This window comes from Littorina saxatilis, linkage group LG11 (genome assembly GCF_037325665.1).
Source record: "Littorina saxatilis isolate snail1 linkage group LG11, US_GU_Lsax_2.0, whole genome shotgun sequence".
Classification (NCBI taxonomy): domain Eukaryota; kingdom Metazoa; phylum Mollusca; class Gastropoda; order Littorinimorpha; family Littorinidae; genus Littorina; species Littorina saxatilis.
Window position 1 is genome coordinate 10520853 of NC_090255.1, and position 26206 is coordinate 10547058.

A 26206-nucleotide genomic window follows, 5' to 3' on the forward strand; every position below is an offset into this window, starting at 1 on the left:
TGGGCAAACGAGCTCACACGTCACCAGACAAATTCTGGAACGCTGAAGAAGAAGAAGGAGACCATCACATTAACCACCACAGATCTGACCTTGTTTTCTCAGACTTTGTGTTCATTTAAGCCTCTGTAAATGTACCCCCATAGTAAGACTCCCTCCTTTTTAAGACCTGATTTTCTCAGATTTTTAGGTCTTAAAAGGGGGGTTCCATTGTCCCATGCCTGTTGGTAACTCTCAAATAGGTACCAATTGCTGACCTGTGTGTGTGGGAAGATGACCCCCCCCGCGGGTTAGGGGGAAGAATTTACCCGATGGAGATGTCGTAAGAGGCGACTAACGGATTCTGTTTCTCCTTTTACCCTTGTTGAGTGGTTCTTGTATAGAATATAGTCAATGTTTGTAAAGATTTTGGTCAAGCAGTATGTAAGAAATGTTAAGTCCTTTGTACTGGAAACTTGCATTCTCCCAGTTAGGTAATATATTGTACTACGTTGCAAGCCCCTGGAACAAATTTTTGATTAGTGCTTTTGTGAACAAGAAACAATTAACAAGTGGCTCTATTCCATCTCCCCCCTTTCCCCGTCGCGATATAACCTTCGTGGTTGAAAACGACGTTAAACACCAAATAAAGAAAGATGAGTACACCGGTAAGTGTACAGTGGAACCCCCCTTTTAAGACCTCCAAAAATCTGAGAAAACAGGTCTTAAAAAGGAGGGAGTCTTAAAATGGGGGTACGTTTACAGAAGTTATGAACAGAAAGTCTGAGAAAACAGGGTCTTGAAAGGGAGGGAGTCTTAATTTGGGGGGGGGGGGGGAGGTCTTATCAGGGGGGTTCCCCTGTACAGCTAGTGAGAGCACTGAGCTATTTGATTTGTGACCCGGGATGAGTCGGTCAATACCCAAACAATGGGGAACGTGGCGTTAATGAGACCTCGCAATGTCAACTCTGCCGCTAATACTCAGCTCTCGGCTGTCCAGCCGCTTTTAAGCACACATGTGCGTGTATGTGTGTGACAGGTATAATACCGTATTCCACTTTAGTGGTTTTATTGTCTGCGTCTGCTTGAGTTCTTATGTCATTGGTCTGTTATTGGATGGTTGGCGTTTTGAAATTGGATGTGTAGGTGAGAGAGTGAGTTAGAAGAACAAGAACTATGATATACTAGAAGTAGAGCAGAATACCCGGCGAATCGCGATTGACGCCACACGAAGGAAGGGAGATAAACGCGCAAAACACCGGAGAAGATAAGGAAGTTACTGGGAATGGATGTACAGAAAAACCAAAATCGGTTCAGCGCTGCGCGCTGAGAGCACGTGTTGAAAATTTTCATCGACCAGATTGTGTTTTGGGTCAACCTGAATATGCCCACCAAATTTGAAGCAGATCCATCGAGAACTTTGGGCGTGCATCGCGAAGTGACCAACAGACAGACAGACAGACACACACAAGTCGTATACATATAGATAGATTATTTGTGTGAGAGAGAGAGAGAGAGAGAGAGAGAGAGAGAGAGAGAGAGAGAGAGAGAGAGAGAGAGAGAGAGAGAGAGAGAGAGAGAGAGAGAGACAAAAAGAGAGAGACAAAAAGAGAGAGACAAAAAGAGAGAGGGGGAGAACAAGAACTATGATAAAGAGAGAGAGAGTGTGTGTGGGTGTGTGTATGTGCGTGAACGTTCTTTCACTGAGTGGTTTTATTGTCTAGTCGTCTGTGTCTGTTTGCCTGGTTATGTCACTGATATGTTATTAAATGGGTGGCGTTTGGAATATTGGATGTGTGGGTGAGAGAGAGGGGAGTTAAAACTGAACAAGAACTATGATACATTTTTCCATGAGAGAGGGGGAGGTAGGGAGGGAGGGAGAGCCTGTGTGACAGTTCTTTCAGTATCAGTGAATGGTTTTATTGTCTGCGTCTGCTCGCGGGGTTATGCCATTGATCTGTTCTTGGATGGTTGGCGTTTAGGATTATTGGGGCTGGAATTGTGTTCATGGTATGGGAAATGTGACTGGTAAAGGGTTGGAATTGATGTGTGTGTGAGAGATAGAACAAGGTCTCTGACAATTATTTCCGAAAAGAGAGAGAGACAGACAGACAGAGCCAAACAGAGAGAGAGACAGAGACAGAGACAGAGAGAAGAAAAGAGAGAGAGAGAGAGAGAGAGAGACAGGGAGAGAGAGACAAAAAGACAGAGAGAGAGAGCGAGATATCGAGTCAATGTGACAGTTCTTTCACTGAATGGTTTTATTGTCTGTGTCTGCTAACGGGGTTATGTCGTTGATCTGTTATTGGATGGTTGGCGTTTGGAATTAATGGGGAATGATTTATCTTGGTGGTCATGCAGGGAAGTGTAATTGGTAAAGGGTTGGAATGGGATGTGTGAGTGTGGGAGATCTATACATATAGAACAAGGTCTAGAATGACTAATCTTTTTGACAGAGAGGGGGGGGGGGGAGAGAGAGAGAGAGGGGGGATGTGAGAGACAGAAAGAGAGGTAGGGAGACAGTCAGAAAGAGAGAGAGAGGGGGGAGAAAGAGAGAGGGGGGGGGGAGAGAGGGGGATGTGAGAGACAGGGATGGGAGAGACAGAAAGAGAGAGAAAGAGGGGTAGGGAGACCGTCAGAAAGAGAGAGAGGGGGGAGAAAGAGAGAGATAGAGGGGAGGGGGGGAGAAAGAGAGAGGGGGGAGAAAGATCGATAGATAGAGAGAGAATCGAGAGAGAGAGAGAGAGTATATATATATTGTGTAGCTCACCAGCTGTAAGTCAGAGTGCTTGTGTATCAGTACTTACCAGAGCATTATGACAATAGTATGTTTACATGACTGTTGGTACATAATTACTGTGGGAAACAATGGATTCTTACGGAAATGTATGGTTTGCGATGTAGCTGTCAAGTGCTGGGAACAAACAACTGGAGAATTGAGTGATTGCTTTTCCAGACCTTATGTTTCATTCTGCTGTTTATCGCAGTCAAGTAATTTGATCAAACTGATTATTTATAGTATGTGCAATTGCACTCACAGACCATAAAACACAAATCTAATTGAATTGTACTGCAGCCTGTACCTCTCTATACATGAAGGCAGTATAGCCACGAGACAGGAATATTTCACACACATGCAGGCATACATACACACAGAAACAGGCTAATTGCATTCCAGACATTTATATTATTGTCCCAGGGAGTTTATTGCCCCCCCCCCCCCCCACCCGCCTTTGTCTTTTTCTCTTCCTCTCTCTTTCACCCTTCTCCCTTCTTACCCTGCTAATCTATTGAAATTTAAGAGAGAGAAAAAGAAACAAAAAACCTTGACATGGAGAAAGCAAAACTGACCTTTACATAAGAAATAAATGTTTACTTCTTTTGATACAACAACAACGAAAACAACAACAACAACGTATTACCCACAGCAGTCGCATTAAAACTGTTGTGCACCCCAGAATCTCACGAGCACTGAAAGTGTTTTTATCATGGCCTTGGATACAAGCCATTAAAACACAAGTGCAGCGGTCCACATATTGTAAGCTGTTTCCTACCCGCCACCCTACTACATGTACATCAAACAACACTAAACCCTGTGGCTTTTCAATACAAATTGCTGACAGCAGTCACATGAAACTGGAAGGCTATAATTTCCTACACCGATATTTTCTTCATCTTAAATACTGTTATATTTGACACATGTACAGAACACTCTAGACCAGTCTCATAAAAGCTGTTTTCTATTTCCACCCTTTTAATGGATAAGAAAAAAATCAACAACACAGAAAAAACAACTTTGACTTCAAGCAAAATCTGCACAGCAGTCACGTAGAACCCATTTCCTTCCCTCATCCCCCTCCCCCTCCCTTTTATTGAATTTGATTAGGAAAAACAACAACAAACGGTAGCGCTTTGACTTCAAGTAAAAACTGCACAGCACTGAGTCACGTAGAACCCATTTCCTTCCCTCATCCCCCTCCAACCCGCAACCCCCCCCCCCCCCCCCCCCTCCTGCCTTTTCACAGAAAGTGTTGTTTTCAATGCATAAGCCAGCCCTAGAATTGGCGGACGTGCGTGGCTTGCGTGCATGTCTTTGAGGATGGAGCGTTTGCGTCAGCCTTTTTGTGTGGAATGCCATATGTTGGCCGTCCTGATGTGTTAACCATTGACTCAGTCACCATTGATTTTTTGCTGCGATATTATGTGTGTGTGTGTTTGGGGTGGGGGGTGGGGGATGTTTGTGTGTGTGTGTGTGAGAGAGAGAGAGAGAGAGAGAGAGAGAGAGAGAGAGAGAGAGAGAGAGAGAGAGAGAGAGAGAGAGAGAGAGAGAGAGAGAGAGAGAGAGAATGACATAGTGCCAAAGAAAGAATAAATACACACACACACACACACACACACACACACACACACACACACACACACACAATACATAATCTTTGATTGCCCAAGGTTGGAAATTTGTTATGACATTGCGGTTAAGAAACATTTAATCCAGCCTTGTACACCAACACACGCATCATCCATAACACACACATACACACACTCACACACAAACACACACACACACACACACACACACACACACACACACACACACACACACACACACACTGCCACCATCCCCCGTGCTGATATGGTTAATGTCTGCTGTTCAATTTTGAAAATGAGATACCTTCACCTTGAGTAAAATGTTTCTGGACGTATTTTTCTTGTTGCTGGGGATTCGGAGTTTCATCCATGGAAAACACAGTTTATTGTTATCCAGCATTCAGGCTTCAAAGTAGTCTATGTAAGGACCACGCTGACACAATCAATTACTGTGATATTATAATTACAATGACTCTTTTCATGAGATGCACACACCGATAGTAGGGAACGAATCGGAATGCTGAAAATCTGAACAGCTGAAATAGTGAGAGTTTAGTCAGCTCAGGCAACTAGCTATATTTCTTGGGGAGCAAACCGGAACCCAGTTTTAAGGCCTAAAACAAAATCCCCTAAAATGAGATATAGGAAGAGGAGAAACATTATTCCTTAAGCCAAAAAAAAAAGTTGTATGTTTCTGGTAACATGGCTACGAAAAATAGGGCTAGGGTGGTAGGTAGGGATTTTTGTTTTTGTTTTTGTTTGTCAGGGTAGAAAATAACTATACAGTGACGCAAAGAGACTGGACTTACTATACAAAGAGAAAGACAACACATTATAAAACAAATGAGACAAAAGGGATGCGGGGTTATCCCCCTTGTGTCGTCTGCCGTCTTGTTACTTTCGTTGTGACTCTTTTTACATTTAGTAAAGTTTTGACTAAATGTAGTAATTTCGCGTTACGCGACTTGTTTTTTTCATTTTTTTTCACAAATGCAATAATAAAGTCTAGGGTCGGCCGGAAAAAATCTAGGTAGGGTCGGGTGACCAGAAACATACAACTTTTTTTTGTGGCCTTAACAATCATACTCTCAGGCCTCGGTCTTCGGTCACTTATGCATTCGTTTATTATCACATGCACTCCATGGCTTTGTATTTATGAAACTGAATAAACACTGTTTAAACCACGTACGCACTCATTTGAGATCTAATGCATTGGTCTGACCCTGTCTTCTGACACTTTTTGTTTAAGCCGTTACATTTCGATCCATACATGTTTTCAATCCAGGTCCAACTGACTTATTGTCCTGTGAGTCGGGGATTACAACACGAACAGAGAGTCCCCTACTTCATTTGGGATAAGCCCCTCCATTTCATACACTAGGTACAGCCCTGGGGGGCGGTCTTGGTAAAGGCCAAAATGCATCTGCGCAGTCGCCACTACACCACATGCTGCGATAGGGATTATGACGAGTACTTGGCCTGGTGTTTTTTTTCACGCAACGTGTAGCGGGCTGGGGGAAAAAAAATCACCTCAATAATCTGCAGTGCGTCGTCTGTCCTACTGGCGTTACATAGGTGAGCGCCGGGCCTAAGGTATTCACAAAACGCAAGGGTGCATCTGCTTCCTTTTGGCGACATAAACCTTCTTTTTTTAGATCGGCAGAAAAAAATTCCCAAAATACATTCTTGCATAACATGAATCATGATGGCCTCTGCGGCCACCAATGACGTTAATCTGAAGGGAAACATCGACATTGAACTGGAGGTTGTTATAAGGGGGAATCTTAAATAAATGAGACAGAGCGCTATTTAAAGATCTGATAAACCAAGGGAAATAAGCACTCTAAATGCATACGACATCATGTAATAGAGTAGATGAGAGTTATACGGAACCAGTCTCCCGGCACCTGAGAGAATAACAAGCATTGAAATGAACAAGCAACTTTCATCCTCAACAAAAGCTCACATATATATGTGAAGAAGATCTTTGCTACAGTCTCCAAGGCACTGTAACTAACACTTAAAGGCACAGTAAGCCTCCCGTAAACCATCACAGAGCTCCCCGAGCGTCTACATACAGTACAAGCATACTTCCATTTGAACGCTCACCGAACGGGAACATCCTGGCTGCTTTCTGTCGAGCGTGAGACATTTTCAACGAATTTATTTTCGTGGACTTGTTCCTCTACAACAATGGCGCCTCGTTTTGGTGCTGGACGGCTGTTATGAATATTCATTACCGGAAATCACGCCTGGACAGTAAGCCTCCCGTAAACCATCACAGATACTGTCAGGCTTTTACACACAGTACAAACACCCTTACATTTGAACATCCTAGGTGCCCTACGTAAAGAGCGAGCAATTTTTAAAGAATTAATTTTGCAGATTGTCTCGAACACTTTTTGGACCCATCCTGAACTCAGGTCAAAAATGAGTTACTTCCCTTCGGGTCTCATTCTATCGATGTAAACTGGCAAGTCTTTTAAAATCTAAATGATAAATTGACAGCTTGTTACACAAACATTCTTACAAAAGAATTCTTTTTTCATCAAGACAAGATCAGTACAATTCGAAGTTGTGAAAGTTTGAAAAAAGAAAAGCCCGGAAGCAGGGTCACGCAAGGGTCGTAGCAGACGACGGTTTATGCATATCGCCGTTCCTCTCAACACTCAAAAGTCATCGCTAGAGTTCGCATTCAAATGACTAACTGACGACTACATTGTGAAAAAGGGAAACCGGATCACACGGGTTCACGATAAACCATGCAAAAATAAATTCTTTGAAAATTGTTCGCTCTTTACGGAGGGCACCTAGGATGTTCTCAATCGGTGAGTGTTCAAATGAAAGTGTGTTTGAACTGTGTGTAAAAGCCTGACCGTATCTGTGATGGTTTACGGGAGGCTTACTGTGCCTTTAAACTAAGGCCAAAAAAAAAATAGGTCTGTTTACGGTAACCCGACCGACCCTAGTTTTTAGGCCCGACCCTAATCTTTTTTTTGGATCGTCTGAAAAAAAAACCCAAAAAAAACCCGGATCCAAAATAGAGCTGTTTGCGCTCAAACAGCAGACGACAGAAGGGAGGTAAGCTCAAAGTACTGTTTATAGTTATGTTGGGCAAAAACAGGGATTGATGAGAAGAAATGAACTGTGAAACATCATAGAGAGGGGAGAAAAAAAAAAAAATGCAAAAAAAAAAAAAAAAAAGGCAAAAAAAAAAAGCCGACCTACCGACCCTATTTTTTCACCCTATGTTACCGTAAACAGACCTTTTTTATATTTAGTCAAGTTTTGACTAAATATTTTAACATCGAGGGGGAATCGAAACGAGGGTCGTGGTGTATGTGCGTGCGTGTGTGCGTGCGCGCGTGCGTGTGTGTGTGTGTGTGTAGAGCGATTCAGACTAAACTACTGGACCGATCTTTATGAAATTTGACATGAGAGTTCCTGGGTATGAAGTCCCCGAACGTTTTTTTCATTTTTTTGATAAATGTCTTTGATGACGTCATATCCGGCTTTTCGTGAAAGTTGAGGCGGCACTGTCACGCCCTCATTTTTCAACCAAATTGGTTCAAATTTTGGTCAAGTAATCTTCGACGAAGCCCGGACTTCGGTATTGCATTTCAGCTTGGTGGCTTAAAAATTAATTAATGACTTTGGTCATTAAAAATCGGAAAATTGTAAAAAAAAATAAAAATTTATAAAACGATCCAAATTTACGTTTATCTTATTCTCCATCATTTGCTGATTCCAAAAACATATAAATATGTTATATTCGGATTAAAAACAAGCTCTGAAAATTAAATATATAAAAATTATTATCAAAATTAAATTGTCGAAATCAATTTAAAAACACTCTCATCTTATTCCTTGTCGGTTCCTGATTCCAAAAACATATAGATATGATATGTTTGGATTAAAAACACGCTCAGAAAGTTAAAACAAAGAGAGGTACAGAAAAGCGTGCTATCCTTCTTAGCGCAACTACTACCCCGCTCTTCTTGTCAATTTCACTGCCTTTGCCATGAGCGGTGGCCTGACGATGCTACGAGTAAAATGGCATTGCGTTCAGTTTCATTCTGTGAGTTCGACAGCTACTTGACTAAATATTGTATTTTCGCCTTACGCGACTTGTTTTTTTTTTTGTGCCTAATACTTATGTACACATGCAGTCAGACAGAAGAACCAGCTTTTATTCCTTGCCGGACATAGTCCTTGGAACAAGACTTTAATGGGGGGTTGACTGTTGGCCTGAAGTGAGTGTGATCCGTCAAGGTGGTCCTTATGATTGAACCCGAAGTCGACTTCGCGAAGTCTTTTTACCCAAAACTCCGTGCGGCCAGCTTCGCAAAGTATTCTTCGCGTAGTCGACTTAGCCCAATTAAGCACAGGCTTTTGTGATAGGTCAGTCTATGCTATTTGTCTCACTGACTTTAGTCTCTAACTCTCACTGATTGTACTTTGGCTGTGCGACTATTTCTTCCTCTCGATCTCCAAAGCACCTCCGGGACAACCTGTGTCTGGCCTGTCTGAAAACACCTCCGCGTGAGGGGTTTTGCTGCCAGCGCGGTGAAGATAAAGAGGGAACATTTTATCTGCCCGCGCGGCAGCAAGCAGGATGTCTCTGAACTGAAAGTGTGTGTTTCTCCCTCCCAGCTGGCGGTCTCTTGGTGTTGGGACAGTGTCTTCATCGCTTCTCACCAGCTAGCTGTCCCTTTCAAATTCACTGGGCTCTGCCGAGGAAATTGCTTCCTGGAGCGAGTGTGCGTCCATCGTGGTGTCGCCAGTCGTAGTGTCGCCGTATTTCTCCCTGGAGTCTGAGTCGTACTTTTTTGACACGGATTGACTGCAGGTCTTCATGTTAATTAGGCCGCAAGAAAGTTTTGTTTCTGCTGAGCAAACAAAAAAAGAAAAAAAGCAAGAAAAAAAAAAGCAGCAAGTTTTTTTTTTGTCGAGGCGTATGCTACTTTTCATTTGCCGGATCTCGTGTGAGTTGTGTCCCGCGGAGCTGCCAACAGCTACGCTGAATGCGTAGCATGCTACGTTTTAAGAGCAATTGCTACGCCAAGCTGAAGATTGCTACGCTTGAACAAATAATCACAAGCATGCAACAGTTCCCTCTTTTTTTGTGAGTCCTGATACTCATGTCTGCTTCCCACTCCGTATAGCGGTCACAAAACGGGTAATGCGTGGACTGGGTGGCCGAGTGGTAACACACTTGCGCTCGGAAGCGAGAGGTTGCGTGTTCGACCCTGGGTCAGGCCGCAATTTTCTCCCCCCTTTCCTAACCTAGGTGGTGGGTTCAAGTGCTAGTCTTTTGGATGAGACGAAAAACCGAGGTCCCTTCGTGTACACTACATTGGGGTGTGCACGTTAAAGATCCCACGATTGACAAAAGGGTCTTTCCTGGCAAAATTGTATAGGCATAGATAAAAATGTCCACCAAATACCCGTTTGACTTGGAATAATAGGCCGTGAAAGGTGAATGTTCGCCTAATAGGCTTGAAGTTTGCTGGTCGATGTGAATGCGTTATATATTGTGTGTAAAAAATGTCTGTTTGTCTGTCTGTCTGTAAAAAAATTCCATTTCAAACGGCAGAAATTAATATGTAAAGCGCGGAGAGCACAGTTGTGGTTCGCGCTATATAAGCTCCCCATAATAATAATAATAATAATAATAATAAAACATCATCGTCTACACTGAAAAGTGGCAGTGCAGATACTCTCTGATGGGCATTTTATGTTCCTGCATTCTCATGAAACTTGATTAAAAATGTCTATTCTTGTGCAAGATGGCATTCATGCGGATGTGGGGATGATATGTTATATATTTTACCGGAAACAAAATTGTCAACAAAATGATGGTGATTGATGCACGTGCCAGTTTTTCTTACATCAAAATGAAGATTTAGTTATGCCATTGACAGGGATGGCCAAATCTCAAAATCTTAACTCGCCAGCCCGGCGAGTAACTTCAAGAAGGTCACTAGCCCGGCAGAAATGTCACTGGCCCGGTACATACCACAGTTGATCTGCAGTGTTACCGTTTATATGGCTTGAACACTCAATATCAAAACCAAAAGTGTTGCATTTGACCCGAATTTTCATTGGCCAGCCGGGCGAGTTGCCAAGCGGTTTCTACTAGCCCGGCGGATTTTTTACTCGCCCCTGACGACCGGCCGGACGATTTGGCCATCCCTGCATTGAGCTTAGTTTGACTCGTTAATTGTCACTTAGTGACAGGACCGTTTTTTGCCTGATACGTATAATCTGAAAATGATACTTTGTTTGCCAAACACTTGCCACAATCGCTGGCTATACGGCCACGGTTATTATGTTTTTACTGAGGGAAAAACTCTTTTTTGTGTGTCAGCCACCAAAAGTCATTGTATTATGGTTGCTGTCATTGTTGTTTCTGTTATTTAAAAAAAGTTCCAGCGATATAATCATGAATGTTGCAATCCTTTTGACAACTTTTTTTGTTTTGTTTAGGTCTTCAGAGCCACTTTATTCATGGAATATTTCGCTTTACCTGTTTTTCAAACAGCTGAGCACTCAACTTATTGCGTTGCAACACAAGCATTATTTTACCTAACTGTCACGAGGGTAAATTATTGTGTAATGTTTGCATTCTTTTCTGCTTCTGAGTTTTAGTGATATAACAATCATTAATCCTGCATTCCTTTTGAAAAAAATCGATGTCTGAGTGTTAAGCCAGTTTATTCTCATACGCTTAAGTTATTGTCTATGCAGCACTCCAGCTAATTGCGTTGGGACTCTAGCTTTATTTCCTCCAGGTAAGTAATTAGAGTGCCTGATCAATAACAACACACACACACACACACACACACACACACACACACACACACACACACACACACACACACACACACACATGTACATACACACACACACACACACACACGCGCATGCACGCACGCACACACACACACACACACATACACACACACGCACACACACATACACACACACGCACACACACGCACTCACACACACACACACATACACACACACACACACACACACGCACGCACGCAAGCACAAATGCACGCACGCACGCACACGCACACACAAACACACATACACACACACACAGACACACACACACACACACACACACACACACACACACACACACACACACACACACACACACACACACACACTAGCTTTATTTCCTCCATGTAGTAATTAGAGTGATTGATTCCCCGCTGTTGTTTTATTGATTGCAAGATAAGATGTGCAAGCTTTACTGCGCACTGCCAGTGTAAACTGTGTGGCACAAAGCAAACGGTGATGGGAAGTCACAGGTCGATTGGAAGGTCGTTTACACGTGTTATTTGTATTCTTGACCGAAGTTTGCCATTTGAGCATTAACACAGATCAAAACAGTCAGTGTCCTGCAAGACCACGAGGTGAATAATGACCTACTGTCGAGATCTGTGTCAAATGTCATAATTTGGTAAAAAGATACAAAGTTGCTTTTAGCATTTTTGTAAAAGATAATTAAAAATGTCCTCCACCTGCCCCTCAGCCCCTGGAGCAATTTTTTGATTAGTGCTTTTGTGAACAAGAAACAATTAACAAGTGGCTCTATCCCATCTCCCCCTTTCCCCGTCGCGATATAACCTTCGTGGTTGGAAACGACGTTAAACACCAAATAAAGAAAGAAAGACTGCCCCTCTGCCAGGCCATACATGTGCCTTTCTTCTTCTGCGTTCATGGGCTGAAACTCTCACGGATTTTATATGTATGACCGTTTTTACCCCTACCATTCAGGCAGCCGTTTTCGGGGGATGCAAGCTTGGTAATTTGGTGTTTCTATTACCTACCTTACCTACTCTGACATGTATGGATTACGGGATCTTCTCCCTGCGCACTTGGTCTTGTGCTTGCATATATAATGATATACACACAAAAGGGGATGAGGCACGTATTGAAGCAGGTCAGCACATGAGTTGACCTGGGAGATCGGAAAAATCTCCACCCTTAACCCACCAGGCGTGGTCGGGATTCGAACCCACGACCTTCTGCTTGGGAGGCCGGCGTCTTATCCGCTTGGCCACTCCGCCCGTCACATGTATACATGTACCTTTAAACCAGAACAGAGGAACCATAGACACGCACTGCCTTTGGCGAGATCGTCGCACTGTTTGCATAGTGCGCCCCAGAGACCGTGCCATCGCGCAATGTGATTACACCGTTTACCTTGCAGCTGAGCGCGTCTGCACAGTCCCCGCTTCAACTGTGCATGACAGTGGAATGAGATAGTGATGATCGTAATTTTGCTATCTGTTGCTTGCAGGGACAATAATCGCTATTCACATTGTCAGTGATGGCATTGATTTTTTGTATTGGTTGTGGGGAGAAAATAGAACTATTCAAAGTGATGTCATGGGTTTGCTGTTCGTTGCAGGCAGGCAGGCACGCACACACGCACGCACGCACACATGCACACACACACACACACACACACACACACACACACACACACACACACACCACACACACACACACACCACACACACAGACACACACACACACACACCACACACACCACACACGCACGCACACACACACACACACACACACACACACACACACACACACACACACACACACACACACACACACACACACACACACACACACACACACACACACACACACACACTCACTCTTCAATACGACGATCATAGATTTGCTGTCTGCACTGATTTGCTATTTGTTACTCACTTGCTGATACTAGTGATGGAAATAAATCACGTATATACTCACTCGCCAAAGTATGTTATAATGATTTGGAATACGGCATAAAAACCTGGTCTGGTATTAATACAACTGTTCTCACCAGAAGAACAGATTAACATGCAGTCCCTTGTTCCATTTCTGGTCTGGTAAAAATATATATATATATTTTTTTTTTATTGAGGAAAAATTTGCATCGAGTCAGTTTATTGCAGTCACAAAAGAGTCACTCTCTCTGTCTCGCTATAGAATGGGTTACATGTGTTCAGAATGACGGTCTGGTATCGTGTCATGAGGCATTGGGGGAAGGGTTCGGTGGTGGTGGTGGGGAAGGGGTTGGGTGGTGGTGGGTCAAGTATCGATAGATTTGTTGAACTTACGGCCCAGCATATGGACAGATTGAAGGCGGCAGTGCAGTCCTAGCATTACGAGATTGCATAGTGATGCGGTCAGCTATAGGTGTATTAGCGGCTGGCTTAGGGGGGCTCAGAAACCTCTTGAGTGGGACTCAGGATTTCGGTGATGAAAGACATCTCCGTGGAGGTGGGGCGGGGAGGGGGGGGGTGGTACAGTGGACCCCCCCCTTTTTGTGTGTAAGACCCACCAATTTAAGATTTCCCCCTTTTTGAGACCTTTAAGGCTTTATATAATTTTTTTGTAGATGTTCTAAACATACATCCAAAAACAAAGAGACTGCCAACGTTCTAACGTGAATGTAACATTGATTTGTCAATAACAAACGTTCCAACAACCTACCTTTCTTGTTTTTTGTTCTGTACATTGCCTCAGTAAATTTACCTCTATTATAAGACACCCTCCTTTTGAAGGACCTGATTTTGTCAGAATTTTGTTTTAGGTATTAAAAGAGGGGTTCCACTGTGTGTGACTAGACATATTGAGCGCGGTGGACGTTGTATTTGATGCTGTAACTGTTGTTGTCACTTCCCAGAGGACCGTGAACTTACATTACTCACGCTTGATATAAACATCGCTTGTCGTGCTCCAGTGTTTTAATTCATTGTATGAGATATTGTTCTTGGCAAATATTGTAATAGGATCGTTGATAAGACATATTGATGATTGTGTCTGCATGGCAGGAAACAACGGCTAGTCCACCGTTTTCTTCCTTTATATACTCTTGATACTGCGACCACCAAGCCACGACCCCTCCCCCCGCCCGCCCCTGTGTGTTGTTATTATCCACCGTGTGTTCTTTTTTGTGAATTCACTCCCTTGTCTGTGTCCTGTAAAGTAAGGCTTATACATGTAAAAAAAAAAAAAAAGAAAACTCCCCAAAAAGAAGGAAAAGAAAAACAAGATCATTCAAAACCAACTACCGTGACTGAGGGAAAGACCGGCACGGTTGGCCTAGTGGTAAGGCGTCCGCCCAGTGATTGGGAGGTCGTGGGTTCGAACCCCGGCCGGGTCATACCTAAGACTTTAAAATTGGCAATCTAGTGGCTGCTCCGCCTGGCGTCTGGCATTATGGGGTTAGTGCTGGGACTGGTTGGTCCGGTGTCAGAATAATGTGACTGGGTGAGACATGAAGCCTGTGCTGCGACTTCTGTCTTGTGTGTGGCGCACGTTAAATGTCAAAGCAGCACCGCCCTGATATGGCCCTTCGTGGTCGGCTGGGCGTTAAACAAACAAACAAACAAACAAGACTGAGGGAAAGAAGTGTAGCTGTGGTGAATTCGTAGCGTGCCCAAGGAAGTGTGACTAATTTGCGCTGGACAGTCCACTTAGCTGGACAGTCCACTCAGCTGGACATGGGTATATCTGACCCTTCTCGAGGCCGGGGGAGGTGAAGGCAGCGAGGGAGAACAGACGGGCACCGCCCTCATTAAGGCCGTCCTTAATTGAACCTGAAGTCGACTCCGCGAAGTCTTTCCACAACAGATCCAGTATCAAAGCTTCATGCAACGAGCTTTGTGAAGTAGACCCTCGCTAGTGTGTAGACTTCACGAAGGCGACTTCGCCAAATTAACATCAGACTTAAAGCGCCAAATTGTGTTGCTCGCACTGCATTGCCAGACGATCACTTGGAGTAGGACTAGAATGGACTGTGTTAGTAGCATTCAAATGCTAGTGCAATAGGCAACTTCCGAAAATAACTCTGTCGGGTTTGTATTGGTTGTTGTAATTAGTGACCCTTTCTTGCAAAACCTCGTGCAAACATTGTAGGGGCCAATCACTAGCGAGAGGTGTGTCGGAAATATACGTAGAAACACGCACGTGTTTCCGAATCACCCCTGGCCCCTCCAATGTTTGTACGAGGTTTTGCAAGAAAAGGTCACTCTTCGACAACACATACAAACCCGACGGAGTTATTGCCGAAAATCTTCTATTGAAAACTGAAAAATAAGTACACTTTCTCTCTCAGCATACCGGTTATGTCAGTGATCCGTCCTTTTTGTATCAAACTGTTGGCTGCTGAGCCAGCCTGCCAATAAAAACAAACCGGAGATATGTTTTATGTGTTTTGGTTTTTTTCGCAGTGCTTTAGCCATCAGGAACCAGATGGTGCAAGTTTTTGATTATTCTCAAAATAATGAACTGCTGTCATATATAATTTGATGGCTGTGGGTCTATTATCCCGTGCTGTTTTGAGTGCACAGCTGTTGTGGTGGTGATGCATATTGCTGGCTTTGTAATACAGTGGAACCTCCCTCAACCAGCCACCCCCCTCCCAATGTAAGGCCAAAAAAAATAGGTCTGTTTACGGTAACATAGGCCAAAAAAATAGGGTCGGTAGGTCGGGATTTTTTTTTTTTCCAAAAAAACCCTATTTTTACGTGTTTTTTTTTTTTTTTCCCCAAATGCCAAAAAAAAGTCTAGGGTCGGTCGGGTTACCGTAAACAGACTATTTTTTTTTTTGCCTAAGACTCCCTACCTATTTAGGACCTGGTTTTTTCTCTCCAGATGTTCTGTTCATAAACTTTGTAATTTCACCCCCATTGTTATGCCCCCCCCCCCCCCTCTTTTTTTTAAGACCTGGTTTTCGCAGGTCTATATGTGAAGGTCTTGAAAGAAAGGTCCACTGTATGTATGCTAGGACAGAAATACAAGATACAAGATACAAGAAGTTTTATTGTCCTCATCAATACAAGGAAATTTGGCATGTGTGTGGCAAGACATGATACACTGATACATAGACATCATGTTTACAAAACACAACTGAAGTTCAATATCAGCACACCCTTACGCAACATTCCCACTACTTCAGACACACAGGCTACATGTGCCCCTCGGACGTACGCAACCCACATTTCACCCAGTCATACAGCTCCACATGCACTTACTCATTCATGCAGCACTCTAGCACCCGCCCATGTACAACTCACACACTGGAACCCTCATACGGCTACATATTGCATTATAACACCCGCACAAACATTACAACCTCAAATAGGAAGGGTACATTATGCAATGTATATTTTGACGCATATGTTCGAACACGTCGAAATGGAGGGATAAAGTGGAAATCGGAGGAAAAAACATTTTTTTTGCTTTACAAAGACGAGAGTGTGTGTGTATGCGTTAGCTGAGGAGTTCAACCGTTTACTTTTACCTTAAATGCTACTCACTCTATTGCTCATATTTCTGCACTGGGCTATGACACAGAACAGACAGATAGACACACGCGCGCGCACATTGACAGACAGATATGAGAAAGACACACGCACGCACACACTCACGGGCACAACTCCATTCAGTTCTCACTCTCACTCTGTCCATGTCCGTTGTCATTCATTCTTCATCTCTTCTCCCTCCCTCACCTACCCCCCCTCCCTCCCAACTCCATTCCCACTCTCATAGTCCATCCTCCTCTCTCTGTCCATATCCCTGTGTGTTGGGTCCAAATTTCTTCTTTTTGTTGGTGTTTTTTTAATTTTTTTTTTATATATGACTAAGTGCCAAAAGGTGCTCACAGAACAGAAGACGACTTTGTTTTACAATAAAAATGTTTCTAAAAACGTGTGTCTGCTGAAAATTGGTGTGTGTGTGGATGAATGTGCGAAGAGATAGTGGACATAATTTCGTGTGTCTGACTTGAACGGTTTTGAAGTTATCTTTGTTTAAAGTCAAAAATAACGCCAAAACCGGCCATCTGAAAAAGGACATCGTGATACCTCGTGTTTTGAATATGCCACAGAAAAATAACAAGAAGCACAAATGAATTGCATTTAGTTTGATTGAATGCCTGAAACATCGCTTTACAGACGAGACCAAACGTCAAATCTAAATCTCGAGAGAATTTTTTTTTTTCGATAACCGAATTTTAAGGTGTCGCACGCAAGATGATTCGTCATCACGGCATACATTTTTCAATCGCAGATATTTACTAAATTTCTTTTTCAAAAACTCTGGAATTGATGTCGACACGTCAAGCGATAACGGTGTATCAAACTGCTGTCTTTCAAGTAATCCAGCAAAGACTGCAGAACTTTTGAACAGCATTTTTGAAAACGATTTGAAAATTTCGTCATATCTTGCGTGCGACAAAATGTTCGGTAATTAACGGTTATTTTCTTTTAAAAACAAAATTTACATGTACAAAGATCTACTTCATTTACGGAACCACGTGACACATTCTGTGTTCAAAATTTGTGAAGAAATCACGAACCACGATTGCGCTATCAAGTGTTGAAATTATGTCGTCAACATCTTTTCAGATCTTGCGTGCGACACCTTCTTGCGTTCAACATAAAATGTCACTACCTTATCGAGTTTAATGGGTAAAACTAACTATTTGTTGTCTTAGTTTAATCTTCTTAATTAAAAGCGTAATAAAACCGAACTTCTAAGATGAATTTTAATTGAGATTAGCGAAAGAGCGGGCACGCAAGTCGACCTTAAAGTAAAAGAATGATAACACGAGCGTTTGTCGTGTTGTCTTGCGTGCAACACATTGTCCAAAAAGGAAAATGTATATTTTTCTCAGACGTTTTTTAAGTTGAAACCTTGAAACTTCACACACATTTGGGGTTTAATCGCCCCCATGCATGGTAAAAGTCTTGTTGACCCTTGTCAGATTTCAAGGTCACGGCTGGGTCACATGTGGTTCAGAAAACGGATGAAACATATTTTTTCAGAGATTTTTGAAGCTAGAACCTTCAAACTTCAAAGAACGCTTTTGCTTAATGATTGTTCAACATGGAGAATTCAAGGTTGATCCTTGAGAAATGTGAAGGTCATAGCAGGGTCTCGTGTGGGTAAAAAAAAAAACATAACCTTTTTCTCAGAGTTTTTCAAAGCAAGAACCTTGAAAGTTCACATTTTTGGGCTTAATAGCCTCCATACACGGTTAAAGTCTTGTTGACCTTTGTCGAATCTCAAGGTCACATGGGCAAATCAAAAACACGAAAATGCATCATTATCTCAGTTTTTTTTAAAGGGAGAGCCTTCAAACATCACACAACTCTCAACTCCGACTTAAAGAAGTTAAGGTAGATCCTTGTCACATGTCAAGGTCACAGAAAGGTCTCGTACGGGTAAAACAAACAAAACAAACAGATAATATTCATTTTTTCAGCTTTGTTGTTAGCTAGAATAGAGGCACATGCCACCATTCCATTCAACATGACTCATAGAAATGTATGATGTATGACGTAATTGCATTGTGTGTAATGACGCGGCTGCCTCTGTAGTTATTCCAGCCTTTGAAGAAATGGCGTTTTTCCTTGCTTGGACACATTTTTCCTTTTCTTGGATGTTTCAGGAGTTTGGGTGAGTTTGGTGTATATGGTTGAACACAATTTAAAATTTGCATAAAAGTGTATTAAAATAAACAGTGGTAGCCAGTCTCATCTGTTGTGTCGACAATTTAATCTCTTTTGTGTGACCTCAACTTGACCCCTCTGAATGCTCTCAATCATGGAAATTGACCACACTTTGATTATAACCAAACAACATCAAAACTTTGGAATGTGTGAAGTTTCAAAGGTGTTGCTTAAAAGGCGTTCGTGAAAATGACAATTGTATGTGTCTGACTTCAATGCGACCCCGCTGCGACCTTGACGTTTGATTTTATCAACCAGACTTTCATCATGTGTGAATGACTTCAAACACTATAAAACTAGTTGAAGAAATTGACAATTTTTCAAAGTTTAAGCCAGATGGCACTGCTGTGACCTTGAAATTTGACAAACATTAACCAGGCGGTCACCTTTTTTAGAAAATATCCTTAAAGGATCTTTAACCTTACTGTGACCTTGGAATTTGATGAGGTTTAATTTAACTTGCGTAGTGTGCCAAGTTTCAAGGCCCTAGCTTCAAAAACATATGAGAAAACCTCATTGAAAAATGTATATGTTTGACCTCAACGCGACCCTGCTGTGACCTTGACTTTTTCAACCAGACTTTAATCGTGTGTGAACATTATACACTAGAACTGTGTGTATTTTCAAAGCTCGTGCTATAAACGCGCTGAATAAATTGAAAATATTCCACATTTGGACCAGATGTGACCCCGCTGTGACCTTGAACTTTGACAAAGATTAACAAGCAGGTCACTTTTAATGAGGTTTTATAAAAATGCTGAAAGTATGTGAAGTATGTAAAGTCTAACTGATCTAGTATTAAAACATGTAAGACGTGACAACGACAATTTTCCAGTTTGCAAAGGAAATTTAACCTCGCTGTGACCTTGAAATTCAATGTTGTTTAGTGTGATGTGCACCATACCTGGAGGTCATTATACTTTGGTTGTGTGCCAAGTTTCAAAGCCCTAGCTTTAAAAACGTGCGAGATAACCTTAATGCTATGACTCAGTGCCGTTTTGAATGATATAACGAACAAAATTATCGTTATTTGTAAAATCATTTGGGTAAATGTATCTTTTCTTTTCGTAATTGGGTTCCAGCATCTGTTGTCTTAACAAAAATCACAATATCAGTCGTGTTTGTCAACTTTTATTTTTTAGCCCCTTTGTCCGCTTTTCGTGCGCACCTTTTGGCACTTAGTCATATATATATCCCTTCCCTCGCTACACACTCCTCCCCCTCTCTCAGACACACACATACACATACACACACACACTGACACACACACACACACACTCAGACACACACACAGACACACTCTCTCTCTCTCTCTCTCTCTCTCTCTCTCCACCCCCTTTTGACTCTCACAGCCGATTCTCTTCCATGACCATACCCGTGTGTGTTTTGGCTCCAGTGTATGATCAATGGGACAAGCGGCAGGGTTTCCATTGAGTAAGGCAATTAGGCGGCAGTTCGCTGAAGGGATTGGGTTAAGTCCCCTTGCCAGTTGCCCCGCAATACGAACCGCTCACTGCCTTAATGCCTTAAAGTGACATGCCTCACTGAGCAAGTATGCCTACGTCATTGACTGACTTGGGGGGTGGGGTGGGGAAAGAGAGAGAACGAGAGAGAGAGAGAGAGAGAGAGAGAGAGAGAGAGAGAGAGAGAGAGAGAGAGAGAAATTGAGAGAGAGAAATAGAGAGAAATAGAGAGAGAGAGAGAAATAGAGAGAGAAATAGAGAGAAATAGAGAGAGAGAGAGAAATTGAGAGAAATAGAGAGAGAGACAGAGAGAGAAACAGAGAGAAATAGAGAGAGAGAGAGAAATAGAGAGAGAGAGAACGAGAGAGAGAGACAGACAGACAGACAGACAGACAGACAGAGTGTTGCGATCGCAATTCTCTCTTTCACCACCCTTCCTCTACCTGTTCATGATCATAACGTGATGTATGATATTGGTTACCTGCATGACTAATGACGTGCATGTATTCTTGTGTGAAATGTTCATGAATTAGTAATGGGGTCTGCTCTTGGGCTGTGTGTGCCTTGCCAAAGTGTTTAGCTAGAATTGCTGTCTAATGCATACTTTCGTTTTTCTTTCCGAGAAGACTGCGGGTGATTTGACCCCCTCGATCAAATTCTACAGTATATGGACAATATATTTAAACGCGCGAAGCAGTCCAAGTAGGCTAAGAGGGCCATCCCCCCCTCCCCCCTCCCTTCTACCCCTCTCCCCCCCCTCCCTGATTTTAATTTTTTATTTAATAAAGTTCCAGCGAGCTAAATTATGCTCTCTGATGCGATTTTAGTGTTTAACTTGCAATTGTATCGTGTTAGCAAAATTAATGGTGTGTATGTTTACATGTGTCTATATGTGTTTTTGTGTTTGCTATGTCTCAGACGGGGGTGGCGGTGAAACGATACGTATTCTAGGCTTGCCGTTTGACTCGCTGTAGAGAATTCTAGTAAATCGTTTTCATATTTTATGCGTCAGTGACGCACGGCATGTTAGTTAAAACAGAACGTACCCTGATGTAGTGTAAGTTTCCGGTATCTTTTTCAGAATACCTCTCCTCAGCAGCATCAAACCGTATTAATGCCCCAGCATAACTAATGATAATGTTAGAAGCACAGAGGAGAAGAAGACTGTTTTATTTCTCTCTCGACCAACTACATGTATTTAAAAAACATTCACATTTTAAAGCGTATCACAGTAAATAGGATAAGTGCGCAGCGGTGATTATTCATCTCGTCTGATGCCGAGTATATATATATATATATATATATATATATATATAACAAAATCAAGGAAAAGAAAAGCCAAACAAAGAATGTCAAGTGGCAGCCAAAATTTTCGACCTGTTGCCAGGCCTTCCTCAGGGGCGTGTAATTCTGCGAGACGCCAATTCATGCATCAATTACTAAGCAACACAATACCATGGTTATTTCAGTTACGAATCACAAAGCAAATATTTCAAAGATAAAATTTTCATTCAAGCTTAGATCTACTTTCGTTTTGATTGTAATCAAAACAAATGTACACGTGCGAATTCCAAAGTTATTACGTCAAAGGTATACGTATCTTGTAGTGACGTATTTGTCGCTAGTGACGTAATTTCAAAGTTCGAACAAAATGGATACTTATTCGTGCCGTGAACAGGCAAAAATATCATTCTAATGTCTCTTCACTTAAATGCGTAAGTACTTTAACACAATTTTGTTTATGCCAAAGGTTTGCATAAAGATACAACACTTAACCCTTCGGAAGATACAACACTTAACCCTTCGGACAGAATACATAAACATATCGCAACTATATGAATTCGAAGATCAATTATATATTATATATCCTTTTCTTTCATTTCTTTTTTTTAAACAATATGATTCAGTACAATGCAATGCGATATTATACAATACGATACAGTGAAACACAATATGAGTCAGTACAATGCAATGCAATATTACACAATACGTTACAGTGAAACACAATACGATTCAGTACAATGCAATGCGATATTACACAATACGATACAGTACGATTTTGTTTGTTTGTGTGCATTCCCGTACGAAATGAACATATATGAACATATAAGAGACATATAAGAAACCTATAAGTTTCTTATAAGAAACATATAAGTTTCATATATATGACAAGTAAAAAGCTATGTATGTCAGTTGTAGGAATAGGTTTCTTATAAGTCTCTTATATGAAAAAGACCCCAATTCATATAAGAATCATATATGAATCATATATGAGAACCTGCACTTCCAGAAACCTATAGTTCTCTTATATGTTTCTTATATGAATCTTATATGACTCTTATATGAATCATCACTTAGTTTCTGCATAGGAGAATTCAGGACTTAGAACAAATATTGGACAATGCTGAATTACTGGCAATACTGGCTTTCATATATGTTTCATATATGAACAGGAAGTGGATGGTTTGCCTTGAGCATTATCTCCCCCTGACTGAACGGCCATCTTTGTGACAGCAGCTCTGTGAGGATGTTTAGCAGAAAATCAGTGAAAGAGCAGGACTAAAATGCAAAGTTCTTACAGAAATAATTGGACTTGATGTATGAATATGTGAAGAGAATGTTTATGTCATGCTGATGTTTGTGGGTGGCTGGCAGCCCAACCAACCCAACAGCTTGACACTGACAGGTTTGTGTTTTTATTCAAAATCCAGAATTTCCCTCCATTATTTGTTTTACTTTACAGTTCTGGTTCTGCATCAGGTGATCAAATCATGTTTACCAGCACTACTTTGGTTCAAGCAACAAGAAACTGTGACAGCTGTGCATATTCAAGAAAATTATTTGTGGCTGTAACTTGTTTGTTGTTTCTTGTTCATAATTTCAAGTTTCAAAATTCAAAGTATTGGATTTGAAGAGGACAATGCATGTCTTACTTCTCTTCTTGTGACCAGTGATTTAGAGATCTGTTTGTTTTTGCCCTCAAAATAAACACAACTTCAGTAAAGATATGTATGTATACTGAACCAAAAGGTATTTTGCAGTTGGATTCATTATAATTCAAAGTCAAGACAGTTAAATTGGGTTAAGCAGGTGTTATTTCCCTTGTAAACACAAATGTAGGTCAAGGTCGTGTGTCTAGTATGAGACATATAAATATCATATATGAGACATATAAGAATCCTATAAGGGAGATGTAGGTTTCATATAAGATTCTTATAAGTCTCATATATGAACATTTCATATAAGAGACCTATAGCTTTCTTATAAGATTCATATAAGAGACATATATGAGCTCAGGTTATAGGTTCGTATATGATTCATATAAGTTTCTTATAAGAATTTACCTCATTTGCATTTAAAATACCTATAAGCCACATATATGAAATTGTCATACAAGACTCTTATAAGAATCTTATATGAAATTGGGTCCAATTTCTTATAAGAACGTTTCGTACGGGTTAACGTCCAGCCGACTACGCAGAGCCATATCAGGGCGGTGCTGCTTTGACATATAACGTGCGCCACACACAAGACAGAAGTCGCAGCACAGGCTTCATGTCTCACCCAGTCACATTATTCTTACACCGGACCAACCAGTCCTAGCACTAACCCCATAATGCCAGACGCCAGGCGGAGCAGCCACTAGATTGCCAATTTTAAAGTCTTAGGTATGACCCCTCTCTGCATGAAGAATACATTTTTGGTGTCTTTTTCAGAGTATCTTCCGTCAACAGCATCAAACGCCCCAGCCTCCCTGATGGCTGCTTCCACTACCAACATAGCCGAGCAGAAGAAGTCCAATACAGACCGCACGTGCGAGATCGGCTTACAGCAGTGTCCTGAGAACGAGGTGTGCGCCCCTCAAGGTCAAGCCAGCACAAGGTCGCGTCACGGTGTGTGTAGCTGTGTTAAAAATCACCAGCGTGATGAACATGACCTGTGCAAGCCTGTGTCTACACAGTCTACAACACCAAATACAGGTATGGAGATGAAGTTAGAAATTTGTTTGTTTTGATAGGTGTTTTTTTGGGGGGGGGAGGGGGGGGGGTCTTCCAGTGCAACCAACACGGCCTGTGCAAGCAACAAGGCCTGTGCAAGCATTGGGGGGAGGGGGGGGGGGATGTTGACTTCTAGTTTGACCTGTGAAGCAGGGTGTGTGCAAGCATGTGGCGCAGTCTCTACTTCACAAGATGGAGGTTCGCAGGTGGTGATTGAGGGAGGATTATGAAAGGGCATTTGAAGGAATGGTGGGTGGGGGAGGGGTTGCAACACGGTGTGTGTAGCTGTGTCACCAACTTCCAAGGGATCAACAAGGTCTGTGCAAGCCTGTGTCTACACAAAGTACAGGTACAGAGATTTTTCTTCTTTTCCTTTCTTCTGCATTCTATATCCATGGCTAGTCTATCCTCAGCTTAGTCTCTGTCATGAAGTCCATCGTTTTGATTTGGTCTTTCTGCGGGCTGTGGTTGATGTTCCTGGTAGGCACAGAGATTGTGAGGGAGGGAGGAGGATGAATGGGGGAGCTGGGAGGGATGGGTGGGGGTGGTGACACAGTTTATAACACCAATTACAGCTAGGAACCCAGTCTAATTCATGCAGGTGTGGAGGAGGTAATGAGATGGGGAAGGGGGGGGGGGGGGGGGTGCTGACTTTCAGTGCGATGAACAAGGCAATGTTGCAATGTCGTTGTTCCGAAAAGAAACAAGATACCACTTTATGGCAGGAACCACTCTAATCAGGATCGCGAGCTACTGAAAATGTGCAGCTAAAGGGGAGGAACTCTTTTTTTTAGCATAGTGTACTCATGAATATGCCCCTTTTTGGCTTGGTTGAAGCTTTATCAGTTATGACTTTTCATCTAGGCCATACTTGTTGTTATTGTTGTGGCTGTTCGGTTCAAGCTTTACAGTCACATAATGGGTAATGTGTGTCCTTTTATTTTCCCCTGTTGTTATTATTTATTGGAAGTGTGTGTGGGTAAGGCTATTGGTCTGCATATTTGTGTTAATGTTTTCCGTTTTGTCTGTTGTATCTGGGTTTTTTTTAAAACATTTAGTCAAGTTTTGGGGCGGGGTATCGGCAAAGCTATTTTGGTGAAAAAATGTAGCGCGTTCAGTTTCATTCTGTGAGTTCCTCAGATTGACTAAATGTATTAATATCGTCTTGCGTGACTTTTTTTTCTTCTTTCTTTGGCTGAGCTCTTGGTTTCTTTTTTTCCAGAGCCTAAACCTGGTGGGGACCAAGAAGATGTAAGTTATAAAAAAAAAATAAAAAAAATCTGACTAATTTTCCTTAGCTGTTAACCCCTTCACTGCCCACCCCGTATGTAATACGTGGTCATTTTCGGTTTGTCCTACGCCCATAACCGTATCTCATACGTGGGATTTGTGTCAACAACATTTCAGGACATTTCTGAAAACTAAATGGGAGGTAACCACTGTCCAAGTACTTGTAGGGGTTCTAAACACAGTTCTTTCCCATAGACTGTTCGGATAATGCTGTTATACTGTGGCAGTGAAGGGGTTAATGACACAATATGTAGCAGGATATGATGATGATTAGCAAGTCCGTCGCGATATAACCTTGAATGGTTGAAAACGACGTTAAACACCAAATAAAGAAAGAAAATGATTAGCAAGGGGTCTGTCCAGAGAGGAATCGAAAAACAAATAGACGGCCAACGTTCCAAAATTCAGAATAAAAAATCAAGAATGGTAGGACTAGGTTATTGGAACGTTTCATTTATGACAAAACAAAACGTTACATTTACAACTTAATTTAAATGTAACGCTTTGTTTTGTCATGATTAATTCGCGCTACGTTTATATAAACTGTTACCGGCACGGTTGG

General features: G+C 42.0%; 1 protein-coding gene across 1 annotated transcript in view; it reads left to right on the forward strand.

Moving 5' to 3' along the window:
• The window catches only part of LOC138979735 (dyslexia-associated protein KIAA0319-like protein), a 100993-nt gene that overhangs the window by 16901 nt on the left and 57886 nt on the right, over positions 1–26206 (forward strand). The window contains exons 4-5 of the mRNA XM_070352476.1: positions 24073–24336; positions 25577–25605. Coding sequence (XP_070208577.1) covers positions 24073–24336; positions 25577–25605 — 293 coding nt within the window. The remainder of the gene's footprint in view (positions 1–24072; positions 24337–25576; positions 25606–26206) is intronic.